General features: G+C 36.7%; 2 protein-coding genes across 3 annotated transcripts; one reads left to right on the top strand and one right to left on the bottom strand.

Moving 5' to 3' along the window:
• Nucleotides 1-2,297: 2,297 nt before the first annotated feature.
• chtopa (chromatin target of PRMT1a) lies at nt 2,298-12,082 on the bottom strand. Of its 2 annotated transcripts, none has more exons than XM_084424709.1 (6): nt 11,758-12,082; nt 10,952-11,043; nt 9,175-9,325; nt 8,196-8,373; nt 3,264-3,398; nt 2,298-3,130 (listed from the first exon to the last, which is right to left on the bottom strand). In XM_084424709.1, the coding sequence occupies exons 2-6, from the start codon at nt 11,014-11,016 to the stop codon at nt 2,931-2,933; spliced, it is 729 nt and encodes a 242-aa protein (XP_084280835.1). In that variant the 5' UTR covers nt 11,017-11,043; nt 11,758-12,082; the 3' UTR covers nt 2,298-2,930. The 2 variants fall into 2 exon arrangements, with proteins under 2 accessions (XP_084280835.1, XP_084280836.1); XM_084424710.1 differs by having other exon boundaries at nt 10,595-11,043; nt 11,758-12,026.
• Nucleotides 12,083-12,932: 850 nt separating this feature from the next.
• Nucleotides 12,933-15,577, top strand: snapin (SNAP associated protein). The gene is made up of 4 exons (XM_084424708.1): nt 12,933-13,254; nt 13,555-13,601; nt 14,733-14,851; nt 14,944-15,577. Exons 1-4 carry the CDS (start codon nt 13,139-13,141, stop codon nt 15,049-15,051), a joined length of 390 nt encoding a protein of 129 aa, XP_084280834.1. The 5' UTR covers nt 12,933-13,138; the 3' UTR covers nt 15,052-15,577.
• The last annotated feature ends 108 nt before the right edge of the window (nt 15,578-15,685 follow it).

Genomic DNA, 15,685 nt, shown 5'->3' with positions numbered 1-15,685 from the left:
ATTTTATTGAAATACTATAAGTAAAAGGTTAATTTAATAGCATATTTCACAGTACCGACCACACTGTAAATATATTTTAAGATAATTTAATTGTAAATACTTAAAACAGAAGCCCATACTTTCACCAAGTATGTTTAGTTGCCATTTGTCATACAGTATCTCTTAAATGGGTCAGTAATTAAAAGCATTAGGACCTTATTTTATGCTTTAACCTGTTAAGCTGCAACCCCACTTTTGAAAAATCCCCAGAAATGACATACCCAAACTGAAACAGATACAGTTCATGAACCCTTTGCATTAAAAGCACAAGTATGATCTCATTTGAAAGCTGACACCTGGCAGTTTATTGTAAATGTAGAATTAATTATTGTCATAATGACAAAAATTGTTATAAATAGCTTCAAAGTTTTGTAAAATTATTAGAAATTAATTTTTATGAAACATCCTCATGAAAATAAAATTGAAGTTGGCACTGGAGCAATCTAGAAATGCACTACAGCTAAAGCCATATGTCTAAACATTCTATGTTTAAAATCTGAAGATAATAAGTCCAAAACTCTGTATTTAGTTAAATGTTTTTCAAGACCATGTCAAATGACTTTATTTTGATTTGACGCTAAAATGCTACTGATGTTTATTGTCATCTTCTAACCATCTATCCAGTATATTGTCTCTATTGTTTTGTGGTGCAGACGATCCCCATTCAGTCTCAGTCTCCCCCTGCACACATTCACACCTCTCCAGCCTGGTTATGGCTCGAAATATGCATTTCTTTTGTCTGCATTATAGCTACTAACGACTGGCTATTCACAGGCTATTCATAGGGTTTCAGTCCCTAATTTCTTTTCTCAAAGTTTACCACACATTTTAAACTGTATCAAATGCATTTCTTGAATAAAGACACATTTCAGGTAGCATTCAAAAAATAATAAAAGTATAACTTCTAGGTAGCAGGTGCACCTAGGGCTAGCTAGCATGTTAGCTTAGCACACCATCAATACACGACAATTTATGAGATTAAAACCATGTTTGTGCTCTAAACTTACTTTTTAACGCACGTTGAGTATTTTAAATAATCTTCTGTGATCTAATTTGGCTTCAGATAAAAAAAATCAGACAGAAAATAAAATATACTATTGGATAGTGTTCTGCACAATGATAGTCTATATAGATTAGCATTACATTATAAATATAATCTATTATTATGAAAATACCTGGCATGGCTTGAAAAACACAGGTAACTCAAATATCAGTGCAATCATGTTTATTGTCTTCAAAACATCTGTATCTGCATGTTACAGCCCGATCTCTTGTTAGCTTTGTGTCAGTGTGTATCAGTGACGTCCTGGGATGTCACATGGTATGGCTCTTCTTCATGTTCCATATATGGACTATTATTGTGCATGTAGCGCCCTCAGGCTATTGGTATGAATTAGAAAACACAGTATCGGAATACCAAATGCTCATAAAGATTACATCGACGCATTTGGGTATAAATTCAATAAATATTATTCCTGTCTATAGAAATATGATGTAAATCTATGAGAATCTATCAATATTTCTCCAAATCTGCACAGTTTTGAGCTAAAGCCCTGAGGGACGTTGTTTTGTGTATCGCTGTCATGACGACAGCACGGAGTTTTTTATGAATGAAAGCGGCTGACGCATAATTCATATTAAAGGTATCGACTCATTTTTTCATTTCATAACTCCTGACACAAATTAAGACATAACTGTCACTATGAGTTTCTCAGAATACAATAGTGGTCAAATACTGAAACTTGAGTATTATATCTTTTTAATTATGTATAGTTTGTCAAGGTATAACATTAAATCTGATAGTAATTTTGAATTAAATAAATAAATAACGCTTCAGTGCGCGGGCGCACTGGCAACGGTTAACAGGTTAAGGAAATTTATTTAAAATTTAGGTTGTAAGTTCTGATCTCATGTTTTTGACTCTACAATACGTATGCTGAAACGATATTGGCCCACTGAACAGAGTTAGACACTTGGGCCACCCAAATACAAATAACCCCGGTTCTCATTACACATGCACGCATTCATTCTCCCCAAATAATTAAATTATGCTTTAAAATAAAAAAAGGCAGCATTTTACCTCCATCTAGTGGAGATACTGAACATTTGAAGGTGGTAAGACACTTCCATTATTTCAAAAAAGAAGTGGGGGGTGGGGTGGGTAATTCTTAATCACAAAACACTGACTTGAATTTTAGAAAATGCCTAGAAAGGAAATGTTGATAATATTGTTTGGGAAGTCACTGCAAGCACATAGGTCTCATTGGCAAAGTTTTATTTGAAACCAAAAAAAAAAAAAAAACAGGGTTGTGGGTTACAATATACTTTTAAAACATCTTATAACATTAAAAAAAAAAAGAAAAGAAAAAGACTTATCATGATTGCGTATACCAAGTAAAAGTTCTACTTTTTTAAAACATAATAAAAATACAATAATAAAAAGGTAACTGACATTTGTAGAACATTGCTGTAATTAACGTTCATCTATATAAACCATGATTTACCACCGGATCATTTACACAGTTCCTCGTACATTGGGTCATTTTCTGAATTTTGGCCGACAAATAGCAAGTACAATCTCTATTATTATAGTTCAATGGAAAACTTTTTTTTTCCTTCACTTCACGGCCAAAACTATTCAAAGAGGACCTGCGTTTAGAACCATAAATTGTTGTGAGGCTTTATGGATGGTACAGCATTCAGTTTAGGAAATGCGAGTAGCGACTCAGATGTTTGACCATAACTGGGATGGATACATAACTTTGTACAAACTTCAAGTTTAAATGTCTCATCAGGGAGTGTCCAAGAGCAACCGCTTTAATGGTTCTGTGTGTTGTCAGTCTATTATCTGCAGATCTTTGGGGAGCTGCTCTCTCTCAGCTCAGCTGTGGTTACTCCATGCTCTCGGGGTCGGCCTGGGCCATATATGCATCCAACTCGGCATCCAGGTGGCCCTTGGTCTTGGACATGTAAGCATCAAGCTGGTTGTCCAACTGCTCACGTGTGACGATGGCACGACCTGCTCCTCGGCCTCTGCCGCGTCCACGACCTCTTCCAGCAAACCCTCCGCGACCTCTCAGACCTCCGCGGCCTAAGAGAGAACCATTGAGAGACACGCTTAAGCATGCAAGAGAAATACAAACAACACTAACTGGCAAAAATGTGTATTTAACTTTTACATTTTAGACAATCTAGCAAGAATCTACTAATATTATACATCATACCTCTTCCTCCAGGTGCTCCACGAGCTGCACCTCGCCCACCAAAAGCTCCTCGTCCTGTAGGTCCTCCGCGCTGACGCATGCCTCGACGGAGACCGATGCGTCCAGGACCACCCCTACCTCTCATCGGACCTGCACCTAAGAAATAAAAACAACTGTTTTACTAAAAGAAAATTAATGGTAAAAATACTCCCAGAATGCCTAAGGGAGTGCTTGCAGTTAGGTATAGCAAATTATTATTATAAGTTGAGAATACAAAGATCAATAATGTTTGGTTGGTGTTTTAATGCCATGCCAGCTTTCATGGCTATATTATTGGTAAGTAACAAAGTAAAAATACTATAAAAGAGCAATTAAAAAACTGATTTATGGTAAGGCTGCACAATTTATAATTTCAGCATCGACTTTGCGGTGAAATACGTTTTCTACAGAGCTGCTTTATAGCTGAACTGAACTCCTGAAAATGGATGCGCGTCATTTTATTGGATTTGTGCATTAGGTCTTAAAGTGTGAGCAGCCTAATACACCTTCTGCCATCTCTTTTCTTTTGTTGTTCTGTTAACATTAATGACAAAGACAATCACTTTTGTAGCTATAACAAATAGATTATATTTCACTTATACGCAGTGTAGACTATGAAGTAGGGGTGTAAAGATATTCAAACCTAACTGAAAAAGGTGCGTCTTAGGCTTTAAAGACGAATACAGCGTTGCACCCTAACCACCATTAATCGCAATAAGCTCTGCGTTTTGCTACTTTTGATGAGAAACAGTGTAATTTCAAACTGTCCATTTTATCACGAAATACAAACAATAGATGCCGCTTTGACGCTCTTTAATGTGGCGTGACAAGTCACTATATAGGCGCCTCAGTTTAAGCAGTAGCGCGAGTGAACACGATCATCTCTTCCTAATAAACATGAATCAACATCTGAAGTCATGTTGAAAGATTCAGTACAACTCACTGAAACGCATTATATGTGTAATCGCTAAATCAGTATTTCAACGGCGGAATATCCCATGTAGCATTACATTTACCTCAGGCAAGTTATTCAGTGTCCACAGCTTGTTAATCAGCTAGAGAAATGAACTCTTTCGCTAAATGTACGCAATAAATCAGCCTATATATTCATTATATTTTACTTAACCTGTTAGTGATGTCTTGATTAATGTATGTTTAAAATATCTGTCATGAGAATGACAGCCAGTGTGTAAATGATTATATTAACAAATTAATTGGAGTAAAAACAATTAAATTTAGAAGTTAATGCAAAAACTCCCTTGGGCAGTTCACATGTTATTTGAGTGTTGATTATATCTAAAAATAAATAGCAACTGAATTTAGGTTAATAGTTTGGGCTCTGTTGTCAAACTTTAATATTACAGTAATGTGCAAGTAAGGGCTCCGTATATAGTTCACACCATTAGCAGAGAACATTTTATCCTTAAATTACAACTGAATTCATTTAAAGACACCATTTGTTCAGTAAACCACTGTCTAATAAAAAAAGCAATTTAGGTTCTCTCATGGCTCCTCGAGGTGGCGCTCAACACATGAATGAGGGAAATGTGAACAAAAGTTAACTAGCCTAAGAAAAAAAAAGAGTTTTTTAACAGGATGGTGGACAGCAGTTTGGGCAAAATAATAGATGGCCAAACCACGTTTAAGTCTGGACGCACTTCAGCTTTTATACCATTTATAGGACACACACTGTAAATGCTGTAATCGTAAAGCTTTGATGCTCTACACAGAGTGCTTTTTAAATTTTTTTTATTAATCATAACTAACATTCCTTTTTCTTGCAGAATTAACCATTACATGCTTTTGAAACCTAAAATGTCCCCAAACACTTTAGCCTAAGTCAGTGTGTGTCTGAATAATTTCCGGATATAACAAAAGAGGATATGAAACTAGACATGTTTAAATATATAAACTCGTGACTTTTCAGTAACAAAGTGAAGTAGTTAAGAAATCAGGATTTGCTTTTACCTAGTAAAAGGAGGGTTTGCTGAATTATACATATGACGAACCAATCACATTGTAGAAAAATTATGTAATGAATCATGTCACTATTGCCATGCTCCTATTCTATAAAAACTGTTCTGCTCTTTTTGCTGGTGGGCTTCTCTCTGAAATTGGTCTGAGGTCCTCCGGCTGTGATTAAAGCATATTCGAAAGGCATTGTCTGGAGTCTGTCTAGTTAATGCTGCACAGCAGGTTAAACACTAGAGATCTTACTTCTAATCTCAAGTGATAGTGTTTAGTGGACGAGCACGAGACCTTATTCCCAAGTGATGGAGTTCAGAAAAGGTTGAGACATTGGCCGACTCGAACAGGTATTGAAGTAAGCTTAGTTGAGTATAAATTCATAGGTGTCTGGGACACTCGGTTTAACTTAAATTTAGGCGCATAGGAGAAAATCTACCACAGCTTACACAACTATCAGCGATAGACACCTGCTTTCAAACGCTCCCGTGTATCTGTGTAAGCGCTCAGTTATCCTTGGTGTTTACAACATGTTTTTGAAGCGTTGATCATTGTAGCCAATCACAGACATATGTTGAGCGCATGAACAATGGCCAATCAGAGGCGTTTAAGAATCCGCTCAACAGCGCTCAAAATGGAAAAGGAAGCTGGTAAACACGGAGATGTTCACAAGTTTAAATAAAAGAGGTTGGTACATTTCAAATGTACCAGGTTTATAAAACAAGTTGATAAGCAGCTAAATGTGTCAGTTTACACACAAAAGAAAAGTTTACACTTTTAAAAAGTATAAGCAGGGCTCGAGACTAACGGCGTCCCAGGACGATAGAAAATGTGTTTAGGACGTGTTCATTTATTACTAGCCTATTAGGGGTAACTTACTTAGAAAATGCCCAAATTAACAGACCAAGCGCTGACTACAACGGAGCGCGTCTTCTCATGCTGTTACTATAGTTACTATCACTGGCCGGCTACTCACCCGGAGACTTGTTTTGCGGTACATCTATCACATGGCTTATTTTCACAGACGAAAACGAGACGATAACTAAATAAAAACTAGTTTTGAATGACAAACACTATGACGAAAATCTATTGACATTTTCGTCAACGAATAAAAACTAGACAAAAATGTTAGATAGTGACGATTTGCGAAGCGATCCAGTCAGAAATGATGTCCTGCGTTTGTGGTAACGTTAGATGCGCGCATGTGTACTGTAACGTGCTGATCTACCCAGCGGCACACGGGTTGACATGCGCTGCATGTCTCATAAAACGTTAAAAAAATGTAAACGTCTGGGAGATTGAGTAGAGCAGACATATAGATCTGAATAAGAGTGACAAAAAAACAACAAAAAAAAACAACTCTATTCGGTACGGTTTTCTGTGCGCACACACCCGACCCGAAGCGTGCAACCATACTGAATTGAGCTCTCTTTCGTGTCTGAATGGACAAATACACACATTATGTCGAAATGTCCGTTTTGGAGAGTATTCACGTAAACTATGTTGGTTATGTCTTAAACAGTTTTGAGTGTATCGGAAGTGCATCAGTGCAATTGGATCCGCATGTCATTGGAAATGATCCGATGTCTTAAAGTGACAGTGGGTAATAAACCTAATGCGGTCTATGTCCTTAATATTGATCAAGCAACAAAAGAAAAAGAGAAAAGCATTCACTGCTCATTAATAGCTTTAATAAGGATTCATTATATTTAATTCACTCAAATAAATATGTCTGCGGCTTGAAAGAATAAAAAATGATGATATTTTTGAGATATATAGTCACCAGTATTTATTTGTTATTGTTTAATCCAACCAACTCAAAAACGTTTTGAGCTGTATGTATTTCTCTTAATTTTCGAATATGTAAAAAAAGAAGAAAAAAAAGAAGAAGATTTGTTCTGCATGAATACAAAAAAGCATTTAACTCCTGTTATTTTTTATTAAATCTGTTTTTTTACCTGTTTACAGAGAACTACTTTGAATGGAGCTAAATAAATATAATAATATATATCATACACATTTTAATGGTGTTTTTATTATTGGACTAACAACTATAGATGATAATAACAAAGTACAGAAACAACATGTTTATTTTGGGATGGTTGACATTCACTTTAGGACGGTTCAAATTGTTTTTCAGGACGGTTCCAGGACGGAGGTGAAAAAAGTTAGTCTGGAGCCCTGGTATAAGCATCACATTTTTTATTTACTTTAAGTTTTTCGGTCGAAAATAAATTTTACATTAAATAAAGTAATTTAATAATAATAAATTAATTTAATGAGAGAAAATCTGCTCGTAACCTATTCACAGGCATTTTGTTTTCATAGTTAGATATCGTGATGCATCATTATAGGATTATCTACGATTACCCTGCGATTCCCACCCATACTATTGGTAACAGATTAACTTCTCTCAATACCTAAAACTGGATAAAGTCAACTGGATAAAATTAGCAGATACTCTATAAACTTCATTATAGAAAAAAAATAAAATAAAATAGAAGCTCTTTTAATCATCTACACTCCTTAGGGGAACAGTAGAGCAGGCTCAGCTGTCTCCTCCTGTTACCACCTAGAGACTGCACAACAGGTGCAGGAAGGTAGCACACCAGAGGTCTCCTAACAGCCATTAAATGACAGTTTAGCCCAATCAGCATGCCGCAAGGTTTAGAGAGAGGGTGGCTAAACATGTGAAAAACATCATCTCAGCTGTACTGCAATGACTGACAGTTCCAAATGAAGAACAGATTTCTTTTGGCATGTTAAGAAGCTCACACTGCACTTACGGCAAAGAAAGCTCTGAAAACACATGCATGCACTCTTCCTCAGAACTATACCAAGACAGAATAAATGTATAAATAGGATGTGTGGCTTTTTGGACAGCGTCTGATAAGCACACTGGAAAACGGGAAATAAAAGCAATAGTGTCATGTAAAGACTGTTTGTCACCTCTAAGAGAGATCGCTCCTCTCATGGAACCGCCTCTCACTCTTCCTCGCAGTCCTCGTCCAGCTCCACGCAATCCTCCAGGAAAACCTCGTCCTCTGCCACCGCCCGGCATTAATGAGCCGATGGGCCGACCCAGTCTGGCCTGGATGTTGCTCTTCCCAAGTCGCTGCTTCAGGCTCTACAGGTGATATAATGGATTGTTCCTTTAATAGGCACATCACATTTATTAACATTTAAAGGCAAAATGAAAGGGCTTTCGTAATCTATCTGTAATGTATTACAGAAAACAGAAACGGGGCAAGAAAAAGAAAAAAAAGCGAGGGTTTTATACTAGAATGACTGAACACAATACAAGCCTACAATTAAACTTGGTTTCCTTTGAATACTAGTCATTTGTGCAGAACAAGATGAAGAATATTTCTTAAGTGTATTACAAAAGTAAAAAAATACCATTTTGATTACTTTCATGTTGACTTTAATTGTACACTACCATTTACCGCTGGTAATTTTTTCTCTTTTGTCTTTTTGCTCACAAAGAGCAAAAAAAACATTTTTTAAATGCAATTTATTCTTGTAATGGTAAAGCTAAATTATTAGCATCATTACTCCAGTCTTCAACATCACTAATTTGCTGCTCAAGAAACATTTCTTATTATTAATGTTGAAAACAGTTGTAATGTTTTTGTGGAAACTGATCATTTTCAGAATTCTTTGATGAATAGAAAGTATAAAGAACTTCCTATTTGCATGATAAATGTCTTTATGGTCACTTTTGATTAATTTAATGCATCCTTGCAGAATAAACCTAAATATTATTTTGAAAAAAATCTTACTGACCCCAACCTTTCAACAGTAGTGTTGTACATGTTAACTACATTTCGTTTTCAAATACTGCGACGCAGCCATCAGTCGATTTGCGACTCCAACTATATAACCTGAATGTGCCATTTAAGTAATCTTTGTGCATTTCATCTCGTACCTGTTTGTGTTGCAGGGCAGCCTGCACAGAGGGCCTGTTCTCCATCTGCTGAGCGAGCCGGCGGTTGCGCGCACTGGCCATGTGCTGCTGCTGCATGGTCGCCCGGATGCTACTCGCTGTCGGCTGCTTGTTTTTCAGCATGTTTGTGAAGCTTGTGGAACACAACAGAAGGAGGAGACAGAGAGAGAGAAAGAGGAGGGAAAGGGGGATACGAGGAAAGGAGGGTTCCAAATCAAATCATTTCACACAGCATGGACGCAGCTACAGCGGCTCGTGTAGCAATATAGTGAATGCCCTTTTTAGACCACACGCGCTTTTATTTACTCTCTCTCTCGGTTACATGTGGAGACACCCCAACAAATCAGTAGTCTGGTTTAAACTGAACGCTTATAGTATGGTTTTGAGAATATAGGGATGGCAGAAGAGAAGACAGAGGCTACATCGATATTAATACAGATACTTTTGAAAACAGCTTTTTCCTCAACGTTTTGGCCTTCCTTCCACACCGATACAGAATTTTTGTCCTGTAAAAATGGAGACTTTTGAAAACCCTTTCACAAATGGATTTGAAAATGCTGTTTTTTGCCACATTGTAGCACGTGCTATGAAAACCAAGGTATTCAAAGACTCATGTGACCCATATTGTACCCGTGGATATCTATGATTATACCGGCAATGTTGTGCCTTCTATTAATTTTCATAGCGTTGTTAAAAATAAATGTTACTTTGTACAATCTTCATACTACATTCCTGTTAATATGAAAGAAAATGGCTGTCCTGTGGCAAAACATGAGGGCAATAGCGTTTTAGACTATACACGGAACAGCGATTTTGAGTGCGACCAGAAAACACCAGTGGGGAGATATATCATAATGTGCCAGAGGAGGCGTGTCAGAACTATATATCTGGTCTCTCTGCATCAACTGTGAGCTCATATTGTATTTTATGCTTCTGCATTAAGATAATTGCAGTGTGGACAAGAAACTTTTGGAAACACTAGTTTTGAAATGAAAAACGCCATTTTCAAATGTATCTGGATTAATGTAGATGCAGCCGGAGACAGAAAAGAGGCAGGTAGATTTCTTTCAGAGTGATTGCCACTTACAGGCCACCATCAACCTACTGTGATGTCATCAGTCCGAGACACCACACGGTGAGTTGGCCCAGGGCTAGAGGGGTGTCTGGCCACCCAGCCACTTACAACCAAGACCGTGACCTGGTACATTGCTCTGCAAGATGCTTCTTCTGAGAAGAAGGGAAGGGGGTTGGGGGACAGGTCACGTCTTAAATATGGACTGGGCACCTTTAATCCGTAGACAGAGAGAAATTGAGAAATGCAAAGGAGCAGAAAAAGGTCATCTAAGAGAGAGAGAGTGTGTTCTGTGTGAGAGAGGGCAAGAAATATGGATGGCACACATACCATCCTGCACTATCAACTCATTCCCATGGTCGAGGATGCTCTTCTGCAGAGAACTCAAGTGCAGTCGGCTTACCTCACCACCATTACCCTCTCACCTCCGGGTGTGCGCTGCTTACACAAGAGACGCCTCGCCAAACATGGCACATTATTAGATCTTATACATCGACTCAAGTAACCGACGTCTTGTTGGGTAAGCGGAGCACACCGTGCGGGCAGTCTAGCGTCCATGTCAGATCTGATGTCTCCCCCTCAATGACCTCCATAGTACACGTGTCTTGAGGCTTCATGCCTTAGTTATCTCTGTATGCTTTTCCCCCCGGCCTTGAGATAATGCTGTCAGGATGCGTAGCGCCTCACCGCTCATTCAGGGACACCTTGGTGGTGCTTTTCAGCACGACTTTTTGAGAAGAAGGGGCACTCATGTTTCTTCAGACTTGCAGGGATCTCTCCTGTAGAGGAAACACAACAGAATAAAGACGTTAGATATCTTTACTGCATGAAAGTGAAAGTTTCTGACAGACATCAGGACATCAATGGGGAGACTTGACGTCATATACAAATTGGCTGTATTTTAAAACCTAGCAATTTGACTTGCAGATGCCACAAACTCCCCAAATGTGATCATCCTCGTGTGAGGGACCCCCATCCTAGAATTTAAATGCCATCTATATGGGCTCTTGTATAAAGAACGAATTTATACCGTGAACATTTATATTATAAATGGGTCTAAAATTTTAATTGGAAAATATTTAGTTTCTATTAAGCCATTATCTATTCTTTTAATTACACGTATGTGTTGCTCTTTTTTTTTTTTTTAAACAACCCCCGACCTAGGCATAATTTTTGTAGAGTATTTGCTGTTTGTAACATGCTGGAAGGCTGCCAGTATAAATTATTACCAAATATGTTGTGTAGCAGAACCATTGGTTTGAAAACACTTTTTAATTCATACCAGGCGTCAACATAATAAAAACAACAACAACGAGTTTTACCGGTTTAATGTAAACCAATGTAACGTTACTTACATAACTGACTGTTCACCACCCTAGTAATATCACCGTAACTCACACAAAACTTATTCGTATACAAATATTAACCAATTCAATAACACATTCATTCATGTTTAAGGCATATTTAATATGTTTAAGATATATTAACGTTACCTTTTCTCTGGACGACTCGTGCAGTTGAGTCAGGGCAGATCTGTTAGCTGTGAGGCTAGCGCGTCGCTGAAGCAGCAGACTGACTCGACAAAATCCCTACTCAAAACTTCTCAATTTGACGACCGGAAATTGTACAACTATCGCCCCTCTTCTAAATATATTTAAGAACTAAAAACAAAGCTATATCCCACAGAATAGGTTATTTAACACCAGTCTACTTAATCTGCAACTCTATCTGCCTACCCTCCCCTCATTCATCACAAAATGGTGCTAACAACTGCGCGAGTTCGGAAAATGGAGCACTACTTGCTACGTCATATATCGCGAGATTTAAGTGTGAAAGGTTGTGTCCCAAATAGCATACTTCCATACTAGTACTAGGGTTTGTGCATGAACTTTTTTTTTTGCTTAAATCTTATTTTAGCTTAAATTTATATAAAAGTACAGGGGAAACGATTTATTTGAGGTAATCTGAGCATTTTTAAATAAAGTTTTAACCATTTTAAACCACAGAAAAACTAAAATGTACTTTTCATCAACAATTTAAGAATTAAAAATTACAGATATTGCATGTATATAGGCCTATAATCTTATATATATATATATATATATATATATAAAGTTTAAGATAGTCTATCACACTCTAGGAAGATAGGACCCCGCCAAATATGATCATCTTTGTGCGAGGGACTCCCATTTAAAAAGACAAACAAAACAAAGGCAGTCACCACTGCATATTATATAATTTATACTGTGATATAAAATATTATGTTGATAATATTTAGTTTCTATTACATTATTGTTTTTTCTTTCTTACTGTACTTTTTTATGTATTATTAATTTAAATCTAACTTTATTATTTAAATCCTTATTATTATCTATCTATTATTATGATTATTTTCACCATTTTCTCGAAACTGACCCCCGTACTCCCTTGCGGATCCTAGTTCGAAAACCCCTGCACTGACTGACTCTATCGATATCATTGATTAACAAGTGAATACAGTGTATACGCCTATACAGTATACATTTCATTCATTGCTTGAAATTTCAAGTCAGTTACCCACTATTTCTACAGTCTACACCACATCATACAATGTATACTGCGTCGTACAGCAGTACGCTAGTATTGTATTTGAACCATAGTCGATGAATTGCAGACGGCAGTTTAAGTCACTTCAGTGTTGGTTTCAAGAGAGAGACAGGAAGGTGACCGCTGATTTGAACACAGCCATATGTGTGACGCAGAATTTACGGAAACTTGGGGATTCGCTGATTTACAAATCATCACACAGCTCATGTACGGTCGCTGTTTTATATATATGTCATAATATGTATTAAAGGCACAGTGACTGTTGTATCTAATTAAAGCGCAGTAAAGATGGCAGCGTTAGCAGTTGTGGAGACCCCATCAGGGAAAGATGCGCTCGCGGAGGGAATGCTGGACCTCTTGAGACCCGCGGTACAGCAGCTTGACTTACATGTGCACTCAGTCAGGTAGTGTATTTTTGGAAACCAAAACCCTTTTTAAACCCTAGAAATGTTTAATTTACAATAAGCAGTTCTGTTTGCTAGCATGCTAATCACTGTCAACATGACAGGTCTTGTGACTTGTGAGTTGCTGTGACCATATCACATGTAAAACAATGACAGTTCATTTATTCGTTTGTTACTGTAAGCAGTTTCGCACGATTTATGTGTTTAAGATATGATTCATAGTCATTTATTATAAAGCGTGCATAAATATGGACAGCTAAGTTATATCGTTTACTATATACTGCAAATTTATCTTCACAGAGAAAGTCAAGTGGAACTTAGGGAACACATTGATAATTTGGCATCTGGTAAGTGATTTGATTATGCATTTGCAGTTTTTCTCGGTCGCTTTGATTTAATCCTCAAATTAGATTTTTTTTTCTTTCAAAAGGTAAAATAATAAATTCAGATCTCTGAACAATTAGTAAATGTTGGTTAACACCAGATTTGAATTTCTTATCCATTTAAGAAAATTGCATGTGTTTTGACACTTGTGCAAATAGTAAGTACAATTGTATACAATTTGCACAATAACTAAATGTACACATGGAGTTGATTCTCTGAAATTGTCATAATCTGCACAACTTATAAACCTTAATTTATTGTGTGAGCCATCAAATGCAAAATTATCCATTCAGTTATTAAAAATTGGTGAATCATACATATATATTCTGTGAATATTTATAACATGGCATGATTGTGATCAATTGACAAATGACCTGCCTTAGTAATGAAATGGTAATCACAATCTTGCCAATGAAGGTTTGAAGCATAGCTAGAGCTTGCCTGGATGTCATTTTGTGGCATTTTTTTTTTTTTGTTCAGTATATAATAGTAGGTTACATCTAGGAAATGTGTAGAAATGTACTTGCAATTGTGAATATTCTGTTTACATGTAACACATTGCTACAAAAATAAATACTGTTAATGTATACATACAAATGTGCATATTCTTTTTTTAGTGTACTACAATATTGACTTTTTCCAGTAAACTTTTACATACTGTTGAAATCTGTTGAAAAGCTCAATGTGATATAGCATTCAGTTAGACAAAACACGCACATGCTTGTAAAGAAATATTGTATAGTAAGTGGTCATTGTCAACAAGATGAAATTTCCATGGTGAAAAAACATCCAAACATTTTGACCAGTATGGTTCAAATGATGATACATAAAGGTTCATTTTGGTGGCATGAATGAAATGTTTTGGGTGAGTTACTACATTTTGCAGACATGCGATAGAGTTGTGATGTCCCATAAAACAGTTGTGACAATTTCACTTACAGTTTAGAGAATGGTATGACTGTTTAACAAAGTTAGTCAATGCAACATGTTATGATTAGGACTGACTCTTTTGTCATAATGTAAGAACGATTTCTGCAGAATTTATGAATATTGTATCATCTCATGAATGCTATGTGTGCACATTTCTTCTGCAGAGTTGTGTAGGATCAACGAACACCAGAAGGTGGCACTAGACTTAGACCCATATGTTAAAAAACTTCTTAATGCCAGGAGAAGAGTGGTGCTTGTCAATAACATACTTCAGAATGCACAGGTAAAAGACACAGAGACGTTGAATATAAAACATCAGTCATGCACATTATTGGACTGCGTTTTCTAATTCATCTTCTCAAATGTTTGTTTCAGGAACGTTTGCGGAGGTTGAACCATAATGTTGCTAAGGAGACAGCACGAAGGAAGACCATGCTTGAGGCATCAGGAGCATTTACCCCACGCTCTCCCAGCAAGCCATGATGTCCTGTTGCTCACATTTTGAGAATGCACCATTACACTGTGCTCAATGCCAAGGACCAACGCTGTAGATTCACAGAATCTTCCTCACATTGTTAAAGGGCACTGGGCTATGCAAAGCACTGCTACAGCAGAATTAATGTCAGTTCATTTAAGAGTAGTCGGGGAGACAGCAGTGTATATATGCACTCATTTCTTTGTTCAACATGACATTTTGAATAAAAAGATTTGTCCGTATGAATGTAACTGATGCTGAAAAATGCTCTTATTGCAATGCTCTGGATTTCCGAATTATTTGCAAATTTATTAAATTATTTATCATTAATGTCAGAGATAGTATCCAGTTTAATGTACCAGATAAGGAAATCTCCTCCTCCTCCCAGTCTTGATCTAATCAGTGGAAGCAGATTATAGTTTTACATTTTTTCTCACATGTGGAAAGCAGTATAGTGAATTATTTTCTTCTTTTTTGGTTTTATATGCAAGCTTGTTTCTGTCACATAATAATAATAAAAAAATACAAAATGTTTTTGGGACTTGTTATCTTACAGTTCTATTTTTCTCTAGTTTATACCTCACAATTCTGACTTTATAAATTGCAATTGTGAGTTTGTCACAATTCTGAGAAAAAAAAGTC

This window comes from Rutilus rutilus (assembly GCF_951802725.1).
Source record: "Rutilus rutilus genome assembly, chromosome: 11".
In the NCBI taxonomy this organism is placed as follows: domain Eukaryota; kingdom Metazoa; phylum Chordata; class Actinopteri; order Cypriniformes; family Leuciscidae; genus Rutilus; species Rutilus rutilus.
The sequence above is the reverse complement of the archived record's forward strand: the minus strand, read 5'-3'. Positions and strand labels throughout refer to the sequence as shown.